Raw genomic sequence first — 21761 nt, 5'->3', positions numbered from 1 at the left:
CCTCTACTCCTGCCTCATTAACATCACGGAGATTAGAATTTACAAAACACAGAATAGTTAGTTATAGCAGCCCACAAATGACAGATAATTACACATACTCAGAAGCATTGCCTAGCCAAATGCACACGTATTTTGGAGGGGCATAATTCAATCCATAACCCCCCAGGAACGAGACGTGATGGAACCACCTGAAGATAGCTACAGCCATTCCAACATCCAGCCTGAGTGCAAATCCCAGTGACCTAGCAGATGAATGCAGTCACAAAAGTGTCCTCTAGCAAGACCAGCAGAAGAGACTCCCTGCTGAGCCCAGAGCGGACTGAAGAACTGTGAACAAATAAGGTGGTGGCGGTTTCAAGCCGGTGCATTTTGAGATGACCTGTTCATACAGCAAGAGAGAGAAAATGAAGCCGTGCTTGTTCAATGTACTTGTTCAATGAACGGGTGTTGCAGAGATTTGGAACTGAGGTCGAACCTCTCTCCTTTCTCAAGGGGAGAGAAACAGCATTTAGAAAGAAAGCATTGACGTTATCCAAGTGATAAAGCGAAAGGTGAAGGGACTTTGAACTCGAGGCCAGTAATTCTGCAGCTCAGACCCAGGTCGCCCAGCCAAGAAAAGAAGAACTCAAAGGACTACTTCTTGCTATGATTATTGAATTCTGATTATGTGTCAGGTAGATGGACCAGTCACTTTTCTTATATTTGTTGTTATTGTTAGATGCCATCGAGTCGATTCCAACCCACAGTGACCTTATCTGTCCGGAGCCGTGAGGCCCGGCCATTACTTGGAATTTATTAGCCTGAGCTCTGGGCATTCTTCTACCCCAGCCTATGTGACAGAGCACTGCAGCTGGAAAGCTTGAGCAAACAAGGGGTGATGCTCTTTAGATAGGCACCTGTGTCCTGCTTCCCCTTGATTGGGTAAAAGATTGTCCTCGCCTGGCGCCTGATTTGTATAAACATGCCACTCCGAGGCATACCTGGTTGAAGACTGTAAGCTGTTCATTACTGACTCACCGGCAGGGCGCGCTCCCCTGAACTCCCTGATTGGCCTGTTGCCAATGCCAAAGTAGCCTAAATTGCATGTGCGACGGATGATTCCCCCACCCCCCCCACCCTTTGCTGGCCGATATAAGCTGTAACTGTTCATTAAACAAGACTTGATCAGGATACTGTCCTGTCTTCATTCTCCATGCCTCTTGTTCCACCCCCTTCCCAATTCCCACTCTCTCTTCCAGGATCCACGTTGAAGTTCCCGTGGGACGAGACACTTATCTATGCACAACACAATGAAACAGTGTGCCATCCTCACAAATGTTCCTTTGCTCGAGCCCATTGTTGCAGCCGTGGTGTCAGTCCATCTCCTTGCGGGGCATCCTCTTCTTTCACTGTCCCTCTACTTTACCAAATAGGATGTCCTTCTCCAGGGCCGGTCTCTCCTGAAGTTGTCAACGATTTTGTCTTGGATCCACAATCAATGCTCATGGAAGCAGGAGTCAAGAGATCAAAAAATGTGTTGCATTAGGTAAATCTGCTGCACAAAACCTTTGTATTATTGAAAAGCAAGGATGTTACTTTAAAGCAGGGGTCCTCAAACTATGGCCCGTGGGCCACATGCGGCCCACCAAGGACATTTATCTAGCCTGCCGGGTATTTTTGCCCCATTTGCTTTTTAACTTCAAAATAAGATATGTGTAGTGTGCATTTGTTCATAGTCTTTTTTAAAAACTATAGTCCATCCCTCCAAAGGGCCTGAGGGACAGTGAACTAGCCCCCTGTTTAAAAAGTTTGAGGACCCCTGCTTTAAAGACTAAGCTAAGGTATGTCTGACTCAATCTGTGGTATTTTAAGTTACTTCATACGCATGTGGAAGTTGGACATTGAATAAGAAAGGTAGAAGAAATGAAGCCTTTGAATTGTGGTCCTGGAGAAGAATACTATTGACTGCCGAAAGGACAACCTGCCCTATTTTGGAAGACGGACAGCCAGAGTGTTCCTTAAAGACTAGAAATTAGTAAAGCACTATTATCCTCTGCAATTTGAAAATTAAATTGAACATCAAAGAGGTTAAAATAATTTGTCCAGAGTCATACAGCTAAGTGGAACCCAGTCTCATGTTTCTGACAGCCTAGTTCAAACTTCTAAGCACCTGTTTGGGGTGCTGTTCAGAAAAATCTAAATGATAACCCTTGTGGGAGGCACAGTTCTGAAACGTGACAGCAGGGACGAAGTTCCTATATGCCGCTGCTTGTAAATAAGATTCTCAATGTTAGCACATGGATACATTTCCAATTTTAGGATAGAAGTCAATGGAAAAATAGATGCCATGTTACACCGAGCACTGGTGGGTTGTAGCTCTTTGGTAAAAACAAAGGGACTGTAGCTAATCTTAGGTCCAGCCATCTGTGATGTGGAGTAGTTAGAAATGTAGGCATTCTGAGCAATTTAAACCAAAACTCTCAATCCTAGAAGTGACTTTCCTAAAGCAGCCACGGTTGCTTAAGAAAAAACAAGGCCAGATGCCATCCCTACTGGAAAAGCTTTTGAACCTTTCTCTCTCTAAAAACATAGATCAAGATGTTTTTGACCATTTCTCTTTAAATTGTGTGGATAAAAACGCCAATGCCTTCTGCAGGGAGCATCTCCAAACGTCTTCCATCAATCAGATACAACACATGCCACATTGGTGTGCCAGGTCCCGGGGCGAAAGGGATGAATCAGTGGCCCAATGAGTTCCTAGGGAGCCTCCTTTCTATGTATTATTTATGGTTCTTCATTCCTTCATTGGTCGAACATGTGTTTATAAATATTCTATTATACATAAGGGGTCAAGGAATACAAAGATACACAAGATGAAGTCTTCAGAGAACTTCCATCAGGCTCACGATCTGGAAGCGAATGGAATCAATCAATACTCCAACGATAAGATCCCAGGTAGTTCCTTTCCCCATTCTCATTCTCTGTTTATTTGGAAGGCCATCGAATTGCGGAATTCTGTAGATCAGAGTTCAAATGCTGGTATTATCCCCGATTACCTGTGGGACCTTGGTGAAATCCTTTCATTTCTGTGAGACTCAATTTCCGGCTGTGTAAAATGAGGTCAATCATGCCGAACTTACATGCTGTTTGCTAGGACCAGAGGAAATCATGTCAATGAGAGATTTCAGCAACTCTCACAAACAGACAAAACAAAGTCCCCCACCTGGTACTTGTGTTGCCTAGTCAGAAGTCATTCCCTGTTTTGGTCCAAAAGCCTTGAACCAATCTTGTGAGCTTTTTTACTCCACACTAGGGTAGGTATCCCAAGCGTCATGCCTTTGCTGCTTCTACAGTCCCTCCTACAGCTGTGATGAACTGATCTGCAGCCAATCGTGATTTTGTGACAGTTTTCCGGGTTCTTTCTGCCCTATTTAAGTAGTCCCCGTGGCTGTGAATCCTTAAACACCATCATGGTCTCATGCTGACAGTCACTCTCATTCGGATCAATTGTTTTTGTCTTGCGTCTATTCTGTGAAGGCTTAGTAAATGGGTCTCCATTGAAAACACACAAAATTGATTGTCATCAAGTTGGTTTCAACCCAGGGTGACCCTGAGCGTCAGCAACTCCACAGGGTGTCCTTGTGGGTCATCCTTATGGAAACCAATCGCCAGGCCTTTCTTCCACAATCCTGTTGGGTGGGTTCAAACCACCAACCTATCGTTTTTCTGCCGAATGCTCAACCTTTGCAGCCCGAGGCCTTCTCTTACTCATCTACTCTAGTCTTCTACAAATAGGAGATGTGCTTATGGCCTTCTAGTGACGACTTACTGAACTGACATCTACTCTCCTTCCCCAACGGGCTCTTAACGAATCTCTGCTTCTTTCTGTTTGTTTCCTTCTCACACACCACACAACAGGAAGCACGCAAAAGGACTATAAGTGGGGACAGTGGAAGCCTGGGCACCACCCCGTCAGAAGTAGCAGTGGTTCACAGAAAGGGAAGGGGGTGGCCTGAAAACCCAGACAGGGCTTCAGCCCTGGCCCTGTTTATTTCTCTTGCAAGCCTATCACTAGTAAAACCCAGGTGCCTTCAAGACCCAGAGTTTATTTATCTTGCAAGTCCCTTGCCTGAATAAGCTGTAACAGAGAGAGACAGCTAATATGTCTTTGTAAACAAGCAGAGCAAGGTTAGCGAAGTACACTGGTACTTTTCTTTACAATAAAAAAAATTGTTTTGCTTAGTTTTTCTTACCAAAATAATGCTGAATTGATATATTTTCATACCTATCTGCAAAGTTAGGTAGAAATCGAATTAACCATGATTGGCGGTCACCGCTTCTATCCCCAAAGAAAGAGTGTCCTGGCTTAAACTGGGGGAGACGAGATCCAGTCAGTCTGAATGACGGTGGTGACGATGATGATGGCAACTAACACAAAAACCAAACTCACTGCAATCGAGTTGATTCTAACTCACAAGATAGAGTAGAGCCAGTTTCCAAGCCTGTAAATCTTTATAGGAACTTCTAGAAAGCCTCATCTTTCTCCCAAGGAGCCGATGGTAGATTTGAATTGCTGACCTTGTGGTTAGCAGACCAGCGCATAACCCATTAGGGATTCCCAACTAAGATTTATAGTGTGCTAATTATATCCAAGACACGGCAGTATATGATTTAGAACTATTATCTTATTGAATCTTCACAACACAGACACTCTCATTGAATGCTAATTTATAAGTGAGAACACTGAAACACAGAGAAATTAACTAACTTGCCTGTGTTTGACTGGGTTCTCCCAAGAAGCAAAACCAGTCATGCCGATATGTGTATGTATATAGAACAAGATTTATAGCAAGAAATGACTCACACAGCTATGCTGTTGCTGTTAGGCACCATCTAGTCGGTCTGACTCATAGCGATGCCATGGTCAACAGAGCAAAACCCTGCCCAGTCCCGCACTGTCCCCATAATTGTTCTTATGTTTGAGCCCATTGTTTCAGCCACTATGCCAGTCCTCCCCCTTTTTACTGCCCCTTTACTTTGCCAAGCCTGGTGTCCTTCTCCATGGGACCGGTCCCTCCTGACCACATGTCCAAAGTATGTGAGATGAAGTCTCCCCATCTCTGCCTCTAAGGACTGTTCTGGCCGTACTTCTTCCAAGAAAGATCTGTTTGTTCTTTTTGGATGTCCACAATATTTTCAATAGTCTTCACCAGCACCACAATTTGAATGCATCAATTATTCTTTGGTCTTCCTTGTTCAATGTCCAACTTTCACATGCATACAGGCAATTGAATATACCATGGCTTGGATCAGGTGCCCTTAGTTCGCAAAGTAACTGTGATAAATAGGTTTGCCAACCTGGCCAATAGGAATATGGGAAATTAATCAAGTTGCAGTTAGATTGGAGGGCAAAGAAATAAATGGCTCTACATGGCCCGCTCTCCTCTCTCTTACTCTCTAGTAATCGACCAGCATGTGACTGCTGCTTTAGTTATTTCTCTGCATCAACTTGTGAGCTACACTACTTATGGGACAGCCAATTCATGGATCAATCGTGTTGCTAGAGCTTGAGGTACCTTTGAGATCTACTTCACCACGCTGCTGATGTGTACATTGCTTGAGCTTGAGGCTGGTGGATCCTTATCACCCAGGTCTGCTTCGCTAAGCACCCGAGGTACTGATTGTTGGTGACCTGCCCTGCTGTTTGCTGCTTGTGGGCAGACTGCCTGCATTGCCCATGGTATGACTCAGCTGTCTGCTTCCTGGACATTGGACCCGGCAGCCCTCCTGAGTTGAAGGACTTCCAGTATATTAACTGGTCCATGGAAATGAGTTGAACTGTGCCCTCTGTACGGCTGTGTGGACTAATTAGCTGTCATATTCCTTCATGTTGTATAAACCTATCCTCATTAGTGTCCTGGTTTTGTTTCTCTAAAGAACCATGCCTACCACAGTAACCTCTCTGTTTTTCAATATTTTAAAGTAGTCTTGCGCAGCAGATTTCCCCAATGCACTGTGTGGTTTGTTCTCTTCATAGCTGCTCCACGAGCATTGATTGTGGACCCAAACAAGATGAAATCCTTGACAACGTCAATCTTTTCTCCACATCTGTAGAAGTCCAGTCTGGTTCTGACTCACGTTGCTGCAGGGGTTGATGAACCAGGAAGGAGAATGATAAAGCAGGAAGATCGCTGGTTAGGGGATGAAAAGTTGAATGAACCTGAGTCGGCAGGCAATATGGCAGAAGGTAAATGAACCAGATACAGGATCTAGATCTGGCAGAAGGGACCAGCTTTCCTTTAAATGGAGCAGGCCACACCCCAGAAATGTCTTTCTTCCTATCACATCAAAGCTATGACCTAATCAGGAGGGCTTTGCTCTACTACAACTGCTGGTTGCTCACAGAGGTGATCTCTTTTGTGAGATGGTGGGAGATTCTAGGATCAGTTTATATCAGATCCCATCATGGTACTGATTATGGCATGTTCGATCACTTCATGGGAACTGACTGCAAAACTCAGCCCAATTGTCCAAGGTAAGAAATCAAGCTGTTAAAATGGAGGCATTCTGACACCAGAGACCACTCTTTCACTCACATCATCTCCTTCTATCAGAGTGGTTTCCTGGACCACAGGAGATCTTGCCTCACGCACACAAGAGCAGGTCACAATCTCAGTTCCCTTGTGAGGTGAAAGGTACTGTTGGCCTTGGGGAATACCAGGGTTGACCCTTGAAGAGCTGTAAAGTTTGAAACGATTATCCCTAGGGCCTGGAAGGCCCATTCTCTTGAGTGGGCTTAACATTTGGATTCTGCCATGACGTTGTGTGACTTTGAACACGGCCCTGGTCTTCAAAGGAAGCTGTTTGGCTGGATGAGCTCCAAGACTTCTATGTAAACCAGTGGTTCTCAACCTGTGGGTTGAGACCCCTTTGGGGGGTCAAACAACCCTTTCACAGGTGTCACCCATTTCATAAAAGTAGAAAAATTAGCTATGAAGTAGCAACGAAAATAAATTTTTTATGGTTGGGGGTCACCACAACACGAGGAACTGTATTAAAGGGGTGTGGCATTAGGAAGATTGAGAATCCCTGATTGTAAACTGTCCCTGCCACCAGTAATATTGGGGAATAATTGTTGGAAAAGCAAGGAAAGTACTGAGCAAGTCCTTGCATCTCCAACAGCAGGTAGCAAATGGCTACTTGGATGCCCTTAGGAGTCCTGCAAACACTGGGCCCGCTTTCCTCTCGCTTCACGTTCTGCATCTGCCTGAAGATGGAGAATAGATAAACATTACTCATAGTTATCCCTAGGTGCTCAAGAAGATAGAAAGAACGAAAGGAGAGAATTCAGCGAGGAAAGTAGATCAGCAGACCCTGGGGAGCAAAGAGTTGGAATGAGAGTGATGTTGTCATTGCCTTGGCCCCAGAATTCTCTATCCGAAGCAGAGGGCATAGACTACGGGCAGTGCCAGCCTTCTAGGAGGTCTTTGGAAATACGTGAGGGCACTTGAATCAGCACCGTGACTGGAGAGAGCTATTTGACGGGAGATACGAATACACCGCAGCGATCTACGCATGGCGATGAACTGTCTTGGCCAACAGGCTCAGACCTCCCACTGAGAGGGAGAAAAGGGGTTCTCAACGTGAGTGAGGGTCAGAGCAAACTTCTGTGTTTTTCTAGCGTGAATCAATAATCCATTAACTCAGAGCAGCTGAAAGCTCTTCACACAGAATCCAAAATAAATGGACAGATGCCCTCTGACAAGAATTGCAGAAAGGCTGTGTAGCCTTGGGCAAAGCACTCCATTTTCCTCAGCCTCAGTTTCTCCATCTTCGTGGCACCAGTGCTATGTGATTTGGTAATTTATAACCTCAGAAAAGAAAAGAGGGGGAAAAAAGCCTTGGAAAGACTACGTTTTTCTCATTTGACTTATGGTAGATTGATATCATGTACACGGTAAAGTTTAACTAAAAGGAAGTGCTTCTAAAGCGGGTGAGGTAATGTAGGATTTTAACAATTTAGCATTGTCTCTGGAATAATATATTTTCATTGTATCAGAGCCAAGCACCCAACATACAGGTCAGGTCTGCTGGGTAAGAAGGAAAGAACATAGTGAATTAAATGAAGACCAGCACCACAGAAGACTCCCCAGTGAGCTGCTAACGGCAAGGTCAGCAACTTCAAATCACTAGTTGCTGGGGGGGGGGGGGGGATGGGGGGAGAGGAAGCCTTCTGCTCCGGTCAAGATGGACAGTCTCAGAAAGCCCAGGGGCAGTTCTACCTTTCCTCTAGGGTCACCATGAATCAGAATGGACTCACTGGCACGAGGGACTGAAGGAGGATGGGTCTATGCCACAGGAAAGGTGAAAGCAATTTAACCTTTGGGGACAGTTGTGGGGAAAAGTGCCTTTTCTGTGAAGGGCTGCCCTAGGGTGGGGCGCAGGGCCCGGAATGTCAACAGGTCTGCTCTTCTTGTTTTCTCTTTCGCTCTCTGACTGCCGCACCCCCAGGTAGGTTTTCGCAGTACTTTTGGTTTTGCTTTATAGAGAGCCATTCCGGTCTTTCAAGGAAAGGCTGGGTTTGGGTTTCTAGGGTTAAAAGGAAAAACATTGAAAGCAGACTGCTCATGCTTTGGAAACTTGAACTTCACTCAAGGATCGTAGCCTTCTTTGCTTTTGTCATGTCTTTAGAATGCGTCTGATTTGTTTTATTTGGCTCTAGACTCTCGTTTCTGGAAGAACTGAGCACTTTCCATTGCGGCTGGTGACCGGAAGCCACATTCCACTCGTGAGTTTCAGTAGGAATGATGGCCCAGGAAACTTGGGATTTGGCCCTGGGAAATGGTGAGGGAGTGACAGACAGGGTCAAGGCCATAGGCTTAGCGCCTGGAGGGTCCGGGGCAGGGATGGATGGCAAGGCTGGGAAAGCACCAGCCCCACATCTGGCATTGCCCCTACTGCTGGAGTTAGGAAAACGGCACCAGGACTTCATGGGTGTGTTCTACGATCCAGACGCTTCCCCTATGTTGTCTCAATTGACCATCATGTCTGTCTTGCAAGCCATCCCTTCCACTGTACAGATAAACCAAAACTCCAAATCAAACTCACTGCCATCGAGTCAATTCAAATGTATAGAGTCTATAGGACACAGCTGAACTCCTCCTAAGGGTTACCAAGACTATGAATCTTTATAGGAGCAGACAGCCTCATCTTTCTCCCAAGGAGCAGCTAGGGACTCCAGCCCCAAAGTAGCCCCCACCACACCAGCAGAGTCCCTCTAGTGAAGAAACAGACTATATTTACTTTTCATAACCACTCTGTGAGTGAAGAGATTTTGATAGACCCATTTTTCAGATAAGATAACAGACTATAGTGCTTCAATAAAGAGGTGATAAGCCTAGCCAGTGGCAGAGGTGGAATATGAACCTTGGATACAGCAGTGAGGAAGGGCAAGAAGAAAGAAGAGCAGGAAAGAACAAGGCGACTCAAATAGTCTCTCCCAAATGATCAGGACCAGGCCAGGCACTTTCCCACGATTTCCTAGTCATGGGCCACTATCACGTCTTTTCTCTGATCCTTTGGATCCCCAGAATTTGGGGCAGCTTGCTCCTTGGTTTTCCCGTCTCTCTGGTTCCTAAAATCCTGTCTCCTCCAACACTGGCTGTGTCCTGGGACTCAGGCTGCAGACAAGCCCTGGTGGCATAGTGGGTTACTCATTGGCTAGCTGATTGCAAGTTCAGACCCACCAGCACTTCTTGGGAGGAAATGAGGTTTTCTGCTTCTATATAAATGTATAGCCTTTGGGTCTCCATGAGTTGAAATCTACCCAATGGCAAAAGGGTTTGTTTGGGGTTTTTATAGTGAGGTTGTTGAGCCTTCCCAAGCTCTGCCTCCAGGGTCCTGACTTCCCAGCGTCATAGAATGACCTGACCACGTTTTACCTGGAAAACCTTGGGTAGTCATTTAACTGCCCTGATGACACCTCTGATGCCAAGGTGGTTACACACTGGGCTGCAATCTCATGGGCCGCAGTTCCAGGGAGAAAAACTGGGCTTTCTACTCCCGTGAACAGTTACCGTTTCGGAACCCACAGGGGTCGCTGTGAGTCAGCATTGGCTCCATGACAGTGAGTTTGGCACAGGTTATTTTGGGGAGGGGAAACCACTCCTGAAATTGCAACCCAAACGTGTTAGTTTGGGCTGACTAGAGAAACAAATTCAGACACTTTTAGGTGTATAAAGAAGAGGTTTGTGTGAAGAGTAATTATACAGTAAGAAAACATCCCACCCAGTCCAGATTAAGTCCATGAGAGCATATTAGCCCATATGTCTAATACCAAGCAATAAAGTCCTTTTCAGACTCACAAAACACATGCAATGATGCAAATGCAGGAAGACCACAGGACAAGGGGAAGGAAGTCTTGTGGATCCAGTGGCATTGTAAGCATCTCAACACTGACAGGGGTCTCCACATGGCTCCTCCAGCTCAGGGCACTAATGTAGCTGCATGTGTCTTGTCAGCTGCAATGTCTCCCAGGAGTGAGCCTGCCTCCTGCCTCCAGGGAGCTATTTATCTCCTTAGCACCTCTAAATGAGGTTATCAAGTTATGACCTAATAGACAGCAGGTTATATAACTACCACACTCTCTGTGTGATAATGAGCATCCAAATGAGGTGCACATTTGAAATCTCTTAGCACAGAGAATGCGCTCTAGGAATGTAATTGCCTTTCCTTGTTGTCCCTTGCTATTTGAACACACTGTACCAAGGCAAGTCATAATTTGAATTTGCATATTTTTGACTTGTCAGAGCCCAACTTCAGCCATCAGGACTCAATATTTGGCAACTTTACAAGGTAAAGAGACATCAGTATGCCCTTTTAGTGTCCTATTGGATCACCATTTATAGGCCCAACCAAAGGTAGGTTAGTGATCTAGCCTGAGGAATAGACTTTTGTTTGGCTTTCTGCTTTTTAAAACCAAACGTGCTGCCATTGAGGCTATTCTGACTCATAGTGACTCTATACAACAGAGTAGATAGAGTGGCTCCTATGTGCTTCCAAGACTGTGAATCTATTGAGTTAATGGCCTCATCTTTCTCCTACAGAGCAGTTAGTGGTTTTGAACTGCCAACCCTCTGGTTAACAGCCCAATGCTTAACCCATTATGCCGCCAGGGTTCCTCAAAGGCTCAAACTCTGAAGATACATCTGAACTGGTAGACATGTGTCCAGTAGAGATACAAATGATTTTTGGAAGGCGAAAAACATAATTCTCAAGTTTACGGTTTGGTTGTCTATTGGACATTAATCAGTTTTCTGTCAAATTCTAGCCATCTTATTCAATGTCCTTTTCCAATGTATCTATGATTCCAATCCCCTGAATCTCATCGGAACCAATTTTAAGAGTCCCTGGGTGTTGCAAAAGATTGAAGTAATCGTTAACTAATGGAAAGGTTAGCAGTTCCGGTTCACTCAGAGGCCCCTTGAAGAAAACCCTGACAATCTACCTCCAAAATATCAGCCAGTATAGCCTAGTTATACTCAGACACACGCAAGGTCCCCATGAGTTGGAATCCACTGAATAGCATCTGGTTAATTCTCCTTGGTCAGCATTATCATCTCTCACTAGTTAACAAGTTGAATAAATCTAGACACATATTGTAACATTTGGTTAAGTGTTATGTTTTTGAATGATCAAAAGTATACTTTGCACATTGAATTCCAAAAGCACACTGTAAGTAGAGTAAGACTTCTAAGCATTTCCTTTTTTTATTTCTAGATTTTCCTAGTGACTGTATTTGCAGTTACATTCATGAAGCACAGTAATCTAGTAGCTAGAGAAAATTATGATTCCCTCCATAAGCCCAACTGAACCTGCAGGGAAATGTAAAGTTGATCTCGATCTTTTATTAGCTGCCCTCTCTCTGCCTTGTCAGGGCCCTTTAATTTGGGCCTGTTATTCTATCTCCTCTTCTCAGATGATGGGAAATGATGTGATAGAACACAAGGGGATGAATTACTACACAGGCTCCTCCAAGGTTATCCAACGGGGGCGAAAAAATGAAAAAAAAAATTCATTGCCATAGATTCTGATCCATGAAGACCTTGAATAAGGTTTCCAAGGCCGTGCATCATCATTGTGGGAACAGATAGCCTCAGTTTTCTCCTGTGGAGGAGCTGGTGGATTTGAACCATCAATTTGGTTAGCAGTTCAATGCTTACTCAAAAGCCCATTTAAAATAAGGATGATGCTGTAACTTAGTGAGGATTAAAGTGCACTTCTTGGCCTTTGCACTGTTTCCCCAGACCCCTCCCCTCTCCATCCTTCCATCCCAAGTATACTCCAGTCAGACAACTCCATGTATATTCTGAGTCAGGTAAGCTTTCATCTGAATGGCTGACTTCTGTGTTAACTATGGCAGAGAAGATGGTTGTGTGGCGGAAAGAACCGGAAGTGATCTGGGGCACATTCCTTGATGCGGGGAGCCTCTAATCCCTACCTTGCAGGAGAACTGTGGGAGTTAAGAGATTCTTTAAAGGTGGGCAGAACTGTTGTGAAGCACTGCTACCAGCAACTTTGCAGGCCTGGCAGGAGAGGGTCACGGCGTGGTCCTGGAATCCCTCCATGTGACTAGTGTCCACCTAGCCACAGGGTTGTTGAGTCTGAGCTTCTGGTACGCACATTCCCTGACCCTAAATTCCTTTTGTCACTCATCCACTTATCTGGTTTCTAATTAGAATTTGGAAGTTGCATGAAAATACAGCAGGAACTGTTTTGATGAAATGTTTTCTCCTCTTGAACAGATTGTGCTGTTTATTCGAATCAGCTCTCGAGCTAATTTAACTCTCAGCCCTGTAGCCTTCATATGGAATGGCAGGGAGAGCAAAAATGGAGCTGGGATGAACGGTGCCAATTGGACAGCCTCGTGCTCAGATTCATTTCAGAACCATTACCGTGTCAACAGAAACATCTCCTCCACCCCCATGTTGTCTCAAAGAAATGCTATTAGAAATGCCTGGTCCAGATAGAACAGTCACGTGAACGGTGTGATTTAGGCATAAAGACAAAACATCCAGAGTGGCTTTGGTCATGGGAGCAGAAGGAAGTAATAGCACTGGAAAAATGGGAAGGGAAAAATTTGCACCTCTAAAATGAAGAAGGTATTTTAGCATAATAAGTAGCTACAGTTAATTAACCACTTACTATATGCCTGACACCTGTACTTATAAGCTTGTTAGAGACTCTCAAAAGTACCAGATTAAAAAATGTGTACATATCCCTTAGTGATAAAAATAGATATGCTTCTTAAGACTTCACTCATGTGACCACTGTTCTTTTCCCGGCCATCCTAGTTCGACTGGAATGTCTCTTTAAGGCTATAATATGTCAACTTATTCCTGTTATAGAACTAAGTAGTCCACGTTATCCAGAAGCTATCTTGGGAGATGCCACGCAAATAATCTGGAAAACTATCCATCAGCCAAGGAGCCCTAGTGGCACTGTCCACTAGGTACTACACAAAGTCAGTGGCTCAAAAACACCCGCAAGTGGGGACTGTCTGCTCCCCCCAGAGATGGGCTGCCTCTGGGACCCACTCTCAGCCTGTGAGTCAAGAGTCGACTCAGCAGGGAGCTATGACTTGGACTATGAAGAACAGGCTTCAGCCTTCCAGGTACACCTGGGGCCACTGGGAAACTGAGCAGGTGGGAATAAGTTTTCGTTTCATCTTTAAATCTACAATGTCGTAGAAATGACATCTTCCCAAAGCAGCTTGGTCATACTCTAGTAAGAATGCCTGCTTTAAAACTTTAACTCTTTGCATTCTACCCAGTTCCCTAACATTATCTTTTAATAAATGGCCTGGTCTTTCTATGCAATTTCCTACCACTCTTCCCTTATATGAACTCTGTATCCAGCCAATGAAAGGTACTTGCAATCCCAGGTCTTCTGCTTCTCTCTGGTCAAACTATCTGGTTTCCTAGAGCCCTCATGCTATTTTCTCCTTCCCATCCTTGAGATTCAGCCTTTTTAAATTTAACCTCAGGGTTTTTAGACTTTTCAGCGAAGAAAGGAGTAAATTCAGAATGCACTATGGGGGTCTTGTATACGTGGGCCAAGAAGCAATTGTTCAAACAGAACAAGGGAACTTTGCATGGTTTAGAATCAGGAAAAGTATGTAATCAGGGTTGTATCTTTCACCATATTTATCCCAGCTGTATGTTCAGCAAATAATCTGAGAAATTCGATTACATGAAACATATGGCATCAGGCTTGGAGGAAAGCTTATCAACCACTGGTGAGATGCAGATGGTACAACCTTCCTTCCTGAAGATGAAGAAGATTTGAAGCACTTACTGATGATGATCAAAGTCTACAGCCCGCAGTATGGATTGCAAGTCGATGTAAAGAAAACCAAAATCTTTACAAATGACCATTAGTCAACGTCATGATAAATAGAAAAAAGATTGATGTTGGCCAGGATTTTATTTCGTTTGGATGCACCGCCAACGCTCATGGAAGCAGTAGTCAAGAAATCAAATGATGTGTTACACTGGGCAGCCCCGCAACACAATACCTCTTTCAAGGGTTATTTTAATTGTAACAATTGTGTTGACATGTAATTCATATACTACACAATTCAATAATTCAAGCATATTAATGAGAGTTATACACAATCAATTCTAGAACACTGACTTCCTTCTTGTACTCATTACTACTGTTGTTAAGTGTCATCGAGTTGGTGCCAACCCAGAGCAGCGAGCTTATACACAACAGACAAAACGCTGTCCCTAAGACTGGCCCAATGTTGCAGCCATGCTGGCAACCCTTCTTCTTGACGACCTTCATTTTTACTCGCTCCCCATTTCTCCAAACCTCCCTTGCCGTAACCCTAAGGAACTATAATTTAGTTACTATCTCTATAGATTTACTAATCCTGGTTTTCATATAAAGATAAGCAGAAAAAACCCAACAACAATAACAAAATAAAATGGAGAAGAACTTTAAGCAAAAAGAAGAAAGCAAAAGATAATAAACACTAGAACAAATGTAAAATGATACAAATGATAAAGTCTTAGATTATAACCAAACTACACCTGCGTCACTCCGCTTTCCAATTCACTCTGTCTGGGAGCAAGGCTATCATCCCTGGTCAGTGGTCAGCAGAGTTTCAGCAGAGGCTTAGTCCATGTGGGGATCTTACACATGGATTTGGGGTTGCAATGGTTATCCATAACCTTCTGAAAACCGGGTATCCAGAATCTCAGCTCTAATATGTTCTCTCCTCTGGTCTTGGATTTTATTATTTATAGTCAGTCCCTGGATTCCACAGGCGAATGTGCTTCATCTGTGTGGACAGCTCACTTAGATGGCAGCTTGTTTCACGGCACGCCGCCAAGACCTCATTCTGGTAGCCAGGCACCATCTGACTTCTTCACCACCCTTTGCCATAGCACCCGTATCATCAGTGAGCTCTTCATGAGGGGAATTAGCGAGTAGAGTCATGTCTTAAGAACTAATTCTACAAGATATCTTTAAAGTATCGAATAGCAAAGATGTCACTTTGAGAACAAAAGTGGGGCTGACCTAAATCATAGTTTTCTTTTCATTTCTCAAGTTTCATTGACATATAATTCACATACCATACAATTAAAATATATTTAAAAGAGTTATGCAATCCTCACCATAATCGACTTTAGAACATTTTCTTCATTCTTGTCTATTATTGGAGTCCCATTACCTCCCAAGCTCCCCTGACATAGCCCTACAGAGTTACTGATCTGCTTACTCTCTCTAGAGATTTTCCTCTCATGGATTTCATATAAAGAAAAGTGTGCCCAAACAAAACAATGACAACAAAATAAAATGCAGAAAAACCTCGATCTAAGAGGAAGCAGAATCTAGAACAAGTTAAAAATGGGTCAAAAGTGAACACAAATGATACTATGTTCAAGTTTAGCCTAACAGTGTTTTCAATCACCTCACATGCATGTGAAAGTTGGACAATATATAAAGAAGACGGAAGAGCAACTGATGCCTTTGAATTATCCTGTGGGTAGAGAATATGGAAGTCCTAGGGACTGCCGGAAGGACAAACGAATCCGCAGTGGAAGAAGTACAGCCAGAATGTTCCTTAGAGGCAGATGGTGAGGCTTTGTCCCATGCACTTTGGACATGCTGTCAGGAGAGACCAGTCACTAGAAAATTACATCATGCTTGGTAACACAGAAGGTCAGCAAAAAGAGGGAGTTATCTAGAGATGACACAGTGACGGCCACAAGGACCTCAAGCATAGCAGACGGAGAGGGTGGTCTCTGTTAGTGCTAAGAGACTAGATGGCACTTAACAACAGTGACCAGACAGTGGCAGCCACTGCTGCCATTAAAAGCAAGACTCTGAATAATTGAACTCTGCGTTTGGGGGGTCAGGGCATCAAAATAACTTCAGTACAAGGATCAGAAAGCAGGCTCCTTGAGGAGATGGAACAGACTTTGTTTGTTTTTTCCATTTGTGAAGCAATATTAACCAACAAACGAACCATAAGCAAATCCCTTTAGACCCAGAAATGAGTCGATCAGAAGACAAGAGCCTTACTAGTGAGCTGTATTTTCCTGATCAACACAATGAAACTCATTACAACTCTGACTTTAAACAAATGACTTTCTTTTGTACCCAAGGCAGATGAAGAAGGCTCCGTCAGGTGCATTATTGAAAGTGACCTTCCATTTGGTATTCGCTTATCTCTTTGATGTGTTTCGGTCATGTGTGTCTGTGATGCGTGCATTCTGAGCGAGTGCTATGTCCCAGGCATTCTTCTAAGTGCTGGGACTGAGAAGAAAAGCTTCTGCCCTCAAGGAGCTTCTGGTCTGGGGCTGGAAGGAGGTCTATTTGCATAATCTCTTCTTTGCCAGGTATCTCCCTATGGTAGAGGGAACTCAAAATCCGCTAACAAGCCATTTCCTGAGGGAAGAACAGTAGCAATTGGTTTGCAAGAAGGGGGATTGCAATTTGGGTGCCTACGGATTGTGAAATGGGTGCTTTCGTAGGCTGTCTGCTTTATCCATTCGAGAGGCAGCAAGCTTCACTGATGATTTCCTGCTGAAGGTGGCCTTGGGAACGTGTAATTTAATGTGAAGCATCTATTGGCAGACCGGACAACAGACCCTCAGGATAATGTGCTTGATTCTCCTCTTGAACTGCAATCCACATCTAGTAAGTATCTTTTACATATGAGCCCTGGAGCAAGGTGCTTCACACACATTATCCCATTTACTCTCCTCTAAGCCTCACGGCTGCCCCGTCGGGGGCACCCTTAGCCAGCTTTCATAGATGGAATGAAGGCAGGGGAAAGAGGAAAGTGTCTTGCCAGAATCTGAGAAGTGCTAATTCACTTCCCACAGATAAACCTGCTTACTTCTATAATCGATGGGTTTTGAGGAGCATTTTCAATATTAATAGCAGCTTCGCATTTGGATAAGCCATTCAAAAACTTCTCAAAGCATGATTGCCTCTGTCAGATCTCATTTGAATCCTATTATCTTAGCACTGCACCTCCTTTGCTAGTAATGGTCCAGAGTTTTGGACAATGTGATTCTAAACCTCTGCAGAGGCACGTGGCTTTGTTGCCATGCTAAAATCGAGAACTAAGCCCACAGTGACCTTGCTTCCAGAAATCCATCAACGTCTGCATTTGTAGGGGCTTCTCAGGGTGGCATAATCTGCTGCTTAGTACAAGCAGGGCTCATCTGTACTCTCAGGCCAGACCTGATTACTAGGGTTATAGCTACCCCCAACAGTTTCTAGAACCTTCCATTTTGGAAAGGTAGGTGACTTTCTACCCTTGCTTTGTCTGGGGTTTCCTGCCCAGTTTGCCCGAGTTAGGAAGAGGAATGGGGAAAAGAAAGAAGACAAGAGTGTGTGTACTTGCACAAGGAGGTGCATGTCTTCTCAGCCACCCAGGAGGCAGCCTGCGGGCGGCAGGGAAGGGGCGATGGCAGAGGAAGCAGACAGCAGGTGCTTCCTTAATTGCCGCAGCTCGTGCCAACCGTTTGGCACAATTTCTCTATTCGTTTCCAGTTATTGGCATTGGAGTGCTTTTCACTTTGGGGCTGAAGCATCTGAGAAAAATCTAGAAGCGTCTTGGTTCCTCTCACGTTTACAGGCCAGCAAGCAGGGCACCTTCTTAGGAATAATATAAATAAATACAACCCTTTGGATTTTGTTCCCCTTTCGCCTCAAAACAACTCGCCAAGGGAATTGGCTTAAATGTGGTTTGAATCCGCCAACATTGCGATGGGTCAAAATTCTACATGTGTTTTGAAAGGTTTTTGTTTGGTTGCAGAGCTGCGCCGGGGCCACAGCTCCCTGCCCGCTTAGTCTTCTCAAGGCGCCTTGTTAGTTCATCTGCTGAGGTGGCATATTCATGGTAGCATATTCATTTGGCTTTTTGATCCTTTCGCCCTCCGACCGCGAAGGTGGAAAGTCGTAAAGACTGGAGGCGAGTTGTTTTACACCTCACCTGTCCACACATGTTTACACCAGGTAAATGGCAGTGCCAAGAGCTTATGGAGGATAGTGTGCCAAAAACAACACCAAGGACCAGGAGGCGGGCAAAGATAGAGCTGACAGGGGCTTTCCTCTGGGCAGGTTTTGGTCTCTAAGGGACAGAGAAACGCGGCTGAGGAATACCAGAATGCAGTTCTGAGGAAGTCACTAGAAGACGCTAAAGAAAAGTAAGTGAAGATCACTTTGTTCTGATGGTAGGCTCCCCACCCCCCCGCCCCACCCCCACCCACAGGGGAAGTCCTTCTTCCTCCACATTCTAACATCAGAAAATAAAAAGTCTTCATGGCCTCCCTTCTTGAAATAGCATAGCTTCGAGGACACTCTAATTTGATATTGAAGGGGGTCTATGTGTTTCTGGTACATTTCCTGTGCCTTTGCCACCTCACTGATTTCAAGCTGCATATGTATATGAATCTGAATTGTACAGTTTTAACTGAAAAAAGAAAAATGTTTTAAAAGAGTTTCGTTTCTGGCTGCATTTCAGGGGGGAAAGGAGGGAAAGACTCCACTCCAGGGATGGCATTCAGAGCGCTGGGCTTGGGTTCTGGTTCTGCCTCTGGTTGTTCTTACCTTCACTCACCTGTGTTCATAGGTCCTTGATGGCTTAGCCTGGGTGACCCTGCCCTGTCCCCCACCCAGTTCTTCCCGATCCTAATGGTCTGAGTGAGATGACTCTGTCTGGGATGAGCCCAGCAGATGTCCCCTGAGAAACAAAAGAATCTGAAGGCTGGAGGGGCTAGCGCACTGGCAGGAGCAGTCGTGAAGGGGTGACAGCTCCCACACATGCTAGACCTCTCGGCTTCCCTATTCAAACACCACATCGTTTGTAGGAAGTCAGAGATTCGGAGCCACTCACAGTTGGCAGCGGGTCTGGTTTCCTTTCATTCCCAGTGGGTATGACGAGCTCTGAAGAATGCAAGAAAAGACAAGCTCTACAGGCCGATGACAGCTGCTGAGTGGTGTGCACAAGGCAGTCCGGAAGGTACATGCGTCTGAAGAGCTGACAGCAGGAAAAGCAGGGGAGCGTGTGACGGGAGGCCAGGCCACTTCTCTCCCAGGCTTTTTCCTCCTTTCTAATTTCATAGCGAGCAATCTGGCCCAGGCCCCTAATTAACCACATGCCTATAGGTTCTTCTACCACCCATCTGTCAGTTTTGTCCAGCGATGGTTCTTAGCGTGTTGCTGGGCGGTGGGAAATATATGCGTGGTTATCTCACATTGCAGCAGGGGCACCTGTCGGGGGCAGGTTCCAGCAGAGCTTGCAGATGAGGACAGACCAGGATGAAAGACTGCATGATCTTCTCCTAAAAATGAGCCCACAAAAACCTTATGCTTCACAGAAGAGTATTATTTGATACAGTTCTGGAAGAAGAATCCCTAGGGTGGAAGGAACTCAAAATACACTCACTGCAAAGGAAGACCTGAACAGGCGCAGACACTGCTTTGTCCTGTTGCATGTGGCTTGCCGTGAGTCAAAGGTAACTCACAGGCAGCTAACAATGAAGAAATGGTTGGTGGTCCCTTGATCATCTCCTCCTTCCAGCCCTTCCCTTCCGGTCCTTCCTCAATACTCCACTCACCGTGTTGCTCTCCTACGTAGTCAAGTATTATAAGAGCCTGTTCCCTGTCACATCGGACCTTAATTCTTCAGCCCAGGCTTTCCTTCAGGACGCATGGCATCAAAAACAGGAGACCAAGCGTATGCCTCTGAAACTCTGTATGACATTGGGCGTATTGTCAACCATCCCTTATCTTCATAGATGCCAGAGCACTACAAGGACTTGGGACTGATCGCCATGGCCACATCGCTCAGGAGTACACAGACTCAAATATACTGCCCTATGTACCCTGTAGCACCTATAGATGTGGTAGACTTTGAGTCTCAACATTTGGCTTAAAAAAGTAGTCCCCTCGCCGCCATACACCACTTTCTGGTAATTCTCCATCGCCTGCCTCTTCTCCACTAAGCCAATGGCCTCAAGTGCTCTGAACAAACTGAATGTTTCCTTGCAGTCTGCCCTGGCTCTGGGCCACTCTCATGCCAGATAGTGACTCCGGGTCCCCACATAGGACACAGCCCTCAGACTAACTCTATTCTTTGCTAGACGCCTTCTGAGTAACTAACCTAGCAATCGATGGGCACTCCTGCTATGGCTGCCCTTTACAGCCGTATCCAAGGGCCTACGGGCCTTGGACAATGATCTATTTTCAAAATGCCAGTCTTTCCCTGTGAATACTTTCTTTAAAATATATATATAATTACAATCCTATAGGAACCCTGGTGGCGTAGTGGGTGCACACTGGGTGGCTAACCACACTCGATGGTTATGGACATCACCATATGCATGCATTCTGTTACCAAACCCCACCAAACTCACTGCCATCCAATTGATTCTGATGCATTGTGACCCGATAGGACTGGGTAGAACTGCCCGTCAGCTTCCAAGACTGCAACTCTTAAAAAAAAAAAACAACAAAAACACGTTTTATTAGGGGCTCATACAACTCTTATCACACTCCATACATATACATACATCAATTGTATAAAGCACATCTGTACATTCATTGCCCTCATCATTTTCAAAGCATTTGCTCTCCACTTTGAGCCCTTTGCATCAAGTCCTCTCTTTTCCCTTCCCTCCCCGCTGTCCTCTCCCTCATGAGCCCTTGATTATTTATAAATTATTTGTCATTATCTTGCCCTGTCTGACGTCTTCCTTTACCCCCTTTTCTGTTGTCTGTCCCCCAGGGAGGTCACATGTAGATCCTTGTAATCTGTTCCCTCTTTCCAACCCACTTTCCCTCTACCCTCCCAGTATCACCAATCACACCACTGGTACTGAAGATATCATCTGCCCTGGATTCCCAGTGCCTCCAGTTCCTATCTACACCAGTGTACATCCTCTGGTCTAGCCAGACTTGCAAGGTAGAATTCGGATAATGATAGTGGGAGGAGGGGGAGGAAGCATTTAGGAACTAGAGGAAAGCTGTGTTGTTCATCAGTGCTACATCACACCCTGACTGACTCATCTCCTCCCCTAGACCACTCTGCAAGGGGATCTCTAGTGGCTGACAAATGGGCTTTGGGTCTTCACTCTGCACTTCCCCCTTCATTCACTATGGTAAGATTTTTTTTTTTGTTCTGATGATGTCTTATACCTGATCCCTTCAACACCTCGTGATCGCACAAGCTGGTGTGCTTCTTCCATGTGGGCTTT

The 21761-nt window shown here is 45.0% G+C and overlaps 1 protein-coding gene across 1 annotated transcript in view; it reads right to left on the bottom strand.

Annotated features, from left to right (window-relative positions):
- LGI1 (leucine rich glioma inactivated 1) overlaps positions 1–21761 on the bottom strand; it is an 84424-nt gene that overhangs the window by 52088 nt on the left and 10575 nt on the right. Inside the window, exon 2 of the mRNA XM_075533779.1 lies at positions 20922–20999. Coding sequence (XP_075389894.1) covers positions 20922–20999 — 78 coding nt within the window. The remainder of the gene's footprint in view (positions 1–20921; positions 21000–21761) is intronic.

Source organism: Tenrec ecaudatus, chromosome 16 (assembly GCF_050624435.1).
Source record: "Tenrec ecaudatus isolate mTenEca1 chromosome 16, mTenEca1.hap1, whole genome shotgun sequence".
NCBI lineage: Eukaryota > Metazoa > Chordata > Mammalia > Afrosoricida > Tenrecidae > Tenrec > Tenrec ecaudatus.
The sequence above is the reverse complement of the archived record's forward strand: the minus strand, read 5'-3'. Positions and strand labels throughout refer to the sequence as shown.